This window comes from Triticum dicoccoides, chromosome 1A (assembly GCF_002162155.2).
Source record: "Triticum dicoccoides isolate Atlit2015 ecotype Zavitan chromosome 1A, WEW_v2.0, whole genome shotgun sequence".
NCBI lineage: Eukaryota > Viridiplantae > Streptophyta > Magnoliopsida > Poales > Poaceae > Triticum > Triticum dicoccoides.
In genome coordinates, this window is record NC_041380.1 from 387,010,126 (window position 1) to 387,015,809 (window position 5,684).

Here is a 5,684-nt window from a genome sequence, read left to right on the forward strand (position 1 = left end):
CTCATGGAGCCGTCGTTGACGGCGACGAGCTTAGAGGATGGCCTCGGCAGCGACGACGAGTAGAGAGGGTGCGGGAGCAGAGGAGACATCGAGCAGGTGCGGGAGGAGAGGGAGACAGCGAGCTAATGCGGTCCGATCAGGTGGGCTGGTTTAATGGTCACGACCATTTTGCAAAAAAAAAAACCCAAATGGACTAGTATTCACCCTAGACATGACCAGGTGGCGGTCAAACCGAGCTGGCGGCCGCTGACTCAGACAAGTCAGCAAATACGTACACGAAATCGTACATACGAACCAAAGCGAACCCCTTGCGCAAATATATGGACCGTAGTTCGGGTATTTTGAAGTAGTGGTACTAAACTGTCAACCGGCTCAAGTTTAACCTACAGTGAATTTTTCTCTTCGCTATTCTAACTAGGTCCTCATCGTTGCAATGAGATCGACCAAACCTGCGCGGACGCAGTGAGGACAGATCCACCAGGCAACCATCCCTCTCCCACCTCTGTGATGGCTTCCGCCCCGTCGGCCCCGTCGACGGCGCCGTCACTGGTGGACACCCTCTTCCAGCGCTCGCTGGACGATCTCGTCAAGTCCCTCCGCGCCGACCCTTCAGCCGCCGGCGAGTCGCTGGCCGTCGGCCGCGCTCTCTCCGAGATCCACCGCGAGATCCGCGCCCCGGACGCGGCGACCAAGGCCGTCGCGCTCCAGAAGTTCACCTACCTCTCCTCCCTCCACTTCGTCCCCGTCGCCTCCCACCCGCTCGCGTTCCCCGCCATCGAGCTCCTCGCCTCGCCGCACCTCCCGCACAAGCGCCTCGCCTACCTCGCCGCCTCGCTGTCGCTCCACCCAGCCTCGCTCTCCCTCCTCCCGCTCGCCACCCACCAGATCCACAAGGACCTCTCCCCTTCCACCTCCGCCGCCGCCTCCCACCACGTATGCGCCCTCGCGCTCCAGCTCCTTGCCTCCCCCGCCGCAGCCGCCGCGCCCGACCTCGCCGTCCACCTCGCGCACGACCTCGTGCCCCACCTGTCCCGTGGCAGCCCGCGCGCTATCGCAGCCGCAGCGCGCATCATAGCCGCCTCCCCGTCTACTGGTGTGCCGGTCCTCTTCAAGCCGCTGGCGGCATGCCTTGCTTCGTCCGACCCACGGGCGTCAACTGCGGCTGCATCCGCCTTCTGTGAGCTGTCGGCGCCGCCGGCTGATGTGGCCCCATTCCTGCCTCTCGCGCCTGACCTTTACAATCTGCTAACCACATCGCGCTCCAACTGGGCGCTCATCAAGGTGCTCAAGATATTTGCTAGGCTGGCTCCTTTGGAGTCGCGTCTGGCCGCACGGATTGTTGATCCAGTCTGCCAGCTCCTCACTCGTTCTTCAGCCATGTCGCTGACATTCGAGTGTGTCCGCACAGTGCTAACTGCACTACCCGCGCATGGCGCTGCAGTGAGCCTTGCCATTGGGAAAGTCAAGGAATTCCTTGCTGCTTCTGATGATCCTAACCTGCGCTATCTCGGGCTCTTGGCACTTGGTATGCTTGGCCCAGCATATGCATCAACTGTCAATGAGAGCCGTGATGTGATTGCCCTGTCACTGGGTGATGCTGATTCAAACATCCGCAGGGAGGCATTGCACCTTATGATGGGAATGGTTGATGAAAACAATGTCATGGATATTGCTGGCATGCTGGTCAGTCATGCCGCAAGGTCAGACCCAGAGTTTGCAAATGATATTCTTGGGGCCGTCCTAGCAGCATGTGGGCGCAATGTATATGAGCTGGTATCAGATTTTGATTGGTATGTCTCGCTACTGGCAGATATGGCTAGGAGCTTGCATTGTGTGCAGGGGGATGAGATTGGTCGCCAGCTTGTTGATGTGGGACTTAGGGTGCATGATGCACGGCCAGAGCTTGTTCGTTCAGCTCGATCTCTCCTAATTGATCCTGCTTTGCTTGGGAACAATCTCCTATGCTCTGTTCTTTCTGCTGCTGCATGGGTCTCTGGTGAGTATATTGATTGTAGCAAGGATCCTGTTGAGCTTGTTGAGGCACTATCACAGCCAAGGACTAGCCTCTTGCCAATGTCAGTGAGAGCTGTCTACATCCAGGCAGTACTTAAAGTGGTCACCTTCTGTTGCAATTTATATGTAGAGAGTTCGAATGATTCAAACAAGGAATCGGATATAGTGTTTGATGAGTTAGCTGTTGATCAAACTGTTAGCAGGGGAATCAAGTCTGAAATTCGTCCTGCTGAAGAACAAATCGTTATGCCAGGCACAGCTAAAAACGACCCCTTTTCAAACAAATCAATAGTTTACATGATTAACTTGGTTGAAACAACGGTTGGACCACTTGTTGAGTCCAAGGAAGTTGAGGTCCTGGAGAGGGCACGCAACCTGATGGGTTTTGTCCATTTGTTAAGAGAGATCTGGGAGTTGAAGGAAAGGAAGGTCAGTGATCATAACAAGCATAACCGGGTCATGGAGCTCATTAATAGTATGCAAACAGTATTCTCTCAGGAATTAAGGCCTGTTTCTGTGAATGCCCAGAAGAAAATTTCCCTTCCTGAGGATCTTGTCTTGCATGAAAATCTGTCTGAACTTGCTGACATTTTAAGTGAAGATGACACTACTCTGTCAACTTCAATTTCTTTTATCTCTCGCAACTGTCATTCTGTAGAGACTAGAGATGAGCCTGCAGTAGTGTCAGTTGATTCATCTTCTCTTTTTGAGCACCGTAAACGGCATGGGATGTACTATCTCCCAACAGGAAAAGCTGAGGATGACGCAAATAACTACCCTCGTGCCAATGATCCTCTTCTTTCTGTTGAGAATGCAAGTGCCATGGAGGATAAATCCGAGACTGTCCAGCCTGTATCTGCTGGGAAAAAATTGAAGGCCATGAGGTCCAGACCAAAAGTAGTGAAATTGGATGGCGAAGATTTCCTAAGTTCCATGATGACTAGTGCAAATATTCTAAAGGCTGCAGATAAGTCGGAAGGCATGGGCAAAAAAATGGACACTGGCGAATCTAGTTCTCAATGGATACAGAACATATATGCTGATACTGGAAGCCTTTCTACTTCAAGTTCTAGGACAAGTAAGCAACATGATCTTACTAAAGAGAAGAGCACACCTCCTGACATTGATAGGAAAGAGGCGAGAAAGCATAAAACCTCTTCTAGGAGTGGGCATCGTCAAGGAAAACATACGCACAGAGAAAGACCTAGTACTCAGCCTGATGTTGCACCTCAAGCTCCGGTTGTTCAAGATTTCCTTCTGTAGCTGCCGAGATTTTTTTTTTGCTTGGTACGTTACAATTACGAAATACAAGTTGATGTGTTGTAATGTTCATTTGAACGAGGAAGAACATAGGTGTACATGGATGTTAACCTCTTCTGGTAAATTTTCTGTTAGGTCTTTGTATACTATCCCAAAGGCTAGTTAAACTAGATGACCATCTAAGAAAATGTGGTACATGAAAGTTCCAGTGAAGATCAAAGATTTTTTTTTGTGTGTGGTTGGTGTTTAAAAAGAGTATTTTGACTAGAGACGTGGTAAATAAAAGAGGTGGAGTGGGAAGTGATAGATGTTTGTTTAGTGAGGAAAAATAACCTATAGACACTTTATTTCTGTTTGTGTAGCGTTCTATGGTAAGGATGCACAGCTAATTTCTGTTGTGCTTTGGGCAATCTGAAAGCAAGAAATGCTGCGCACTGCAACAAAAAGTTCCCTTTTGATCTTACAGCAGTATAGTTTCTCAGGATTTTTGTTGGCTGACCTTTAGGGCTGGTATACATAGACGAAACCCGCAAAAGGCGCAACGACAAGGGGCAAAAAAGTTTCAGCTAGTAGCAGTTGAAATCTTCCATCGTCGAAAAGGGTGGAGGCCTATGGTAAGTCAAATGTTGCAAGGTGGCTGTGAACTTGGTAGGTTCTTGATGGTAGGACCGAGCTCTGTTTTGTTCTATTTGAGGTCTTTGAGAATTGAGTTGGCTCCTGTGGTGTTTTGGTTCTTGAGGCTGAGTGTAGCTGTAGGATGGTTTGGAGATTGCGAGGTCAGTCTGTGTGGCTTGTGCCACCTGACAGAATGGTTATCTTGATGTGGAACTTGGTTGTTGTTCAGTTTTCATGGAAATGAAAATTGGGGAAGGGAGGCCCTTGGGTTGAAAGAGAATACGTTGATGTGTTGTTCACTTTTTGTGCATTTTCTTTTTTCTTATATTTTCATCGTCAAGCACTTAAATAGTTCCATGCCCCCCTCCCCGCCCCGAGGAGTTGGTCGACTCATCAGGCTCATGACCTGAAGACCGCAGGTTCGAATCATGTCCCTGTCTCTGCATAAGCATCCACGCTTTTCACGTGATTATAGGTACTCTTTTTCTTGATCGTAGAACCTAATTTGAGGGCTTTATTTGTGCAATTTCGCTCGCAATACCCTCTCCCCCGGCGAGCCTGTGATCGCTGTCTCTAACTGAATAATGCGAGATGCAACCAATCTGCAGGCCTTTCTATTTCTATTTGCGGACTTGGTACAGTTTGCTTATGTTTTCTAAAAAGAACTACTTGAGGACGCCGACCGTGCAGGAGAATGAAGGGCATGGCCTCACGGGACTTCACCTGATCCCGCTCTGCCAAAGGGCTTTCGCGTGATGGGTTTGTCATGGCTGCAGCTGCGGAAGCACTTCTTTTATCGACCGGAACAGATGGGCAAGCACCGGTCCAGCTGAACGCAGCAACAGACAACCGCGCCATGAATGGCCGGTATGCCAAGCTCTAAGCTACAGGCATGAGACACAAGATTTGTTACAGCGATGGAACGCATGCATGCCTTCCCTAGAAATAAGGAAGAAGAAAAAGATCATATGGATCAATTCAAGCAAATGGGGCCGTGAAAGTGCACGACTGGCGTGGCGACTGTCTCGATGTGAAGTATAGGTCCTCGCAGTGATATAGAAAGGCCTATGAAATCATGGGCAACGATTACGTTAGTACAAGTTTGTTAAATATATAGGGTTCTATCAAATGTATGCCAGAGTGATCAGATGGCCGAGTTGGTCTAAGGCGCCAGATTAAGGCTCTGGTCCGAAAGGGCGTGGGTTCAAATCCCACTCTGGTCATTAGTTTTTTTTTTCAGTTTTTCTTTAAACTTCTGCTCTTACGTGCCAATGCTAGCTAGATTCACGTGCAAACAATATGGGTAAAACTCGGACACGGAGTTTTTTAATCTGTATAGTTAGTTCCTTTTTTTTCCAGGAAAATAATTCAATCTATATTCATCTATCAGTCACGACAATCAACGAACACCAGAAATAATGAAAATTACATCCAGATTCATAGACAACATATCGATGACTACAATCACTGGAGCAGACTCAAGGTGCGCCGCCGTCATCGTCCCTTCCTCACCAGACCGGGTAAAACTTGTTGTAGTGGACAGTCGTAAAGTCGTCGTGCTAAGGGCCCATAGGACCAGTGCCCCCCCCTCATCAGAACCGGGTAAAACTTGTTGTAGTAGACAGTTGTAAAGTCGTCGTGCTAAGGGTCCATAGGACCAGTGTCCCTCCCTCACCAGAGCCGGGTAAAACTTGTTGTAGTAGACAGTTGTAAAGTCGTCGTGCTAAGGGCCCATAGGACCAGTGTCCCCCCTCATCAGAACCGGGTAAAACTTGTTGTAGTAGACAGTTGTAAAG

General features: G+C 49.2%; 1 protein-coding gene and 1 non-coding gene across 2 annotated transcripts; both read left to right on the forward strand.

Annotated features, from left to right (window-relative positions):
* The first annotated feature begins 426 nt into the window (after positions 1-426).
* LOC119275193 (AP-3 complex subunit delta-like) lies at positions 427-3,507 on the forward strand. Its single transcript, XM_037555996.1, has one exon. It carries the CDS (start codon positions 508-510, stop codon positions 3,274-3,276), a length of 2,769 nt encoding a protein of 922 aa, XP_037411893.1. The 5' UTR covers positions 427-507; the 3' UTR covers positions 3,277-3,507.
* Positions 3,508-5,030: 1,523 nt separating this feature from the next.
* On the forward strand, positions 5,031-5,111 carry TRNAL-AAG. Its single transcript has one exon. It is a non-coding gene; the product is annotated as a tRNA-Leu (tRNA).
* The last annotated feature ends 573 nt before the right edge of the window (positions 5,112-5,684 follow it).

Coding starts and splice junctions, on each gene's coding strand:
- LOC119275193 (XM_037555996.1), top strand. CDS start 508: ATGGCTTCCGCCCCGTCGGCCCCGTCGACGGCGCCGTCACTGGTGGAC.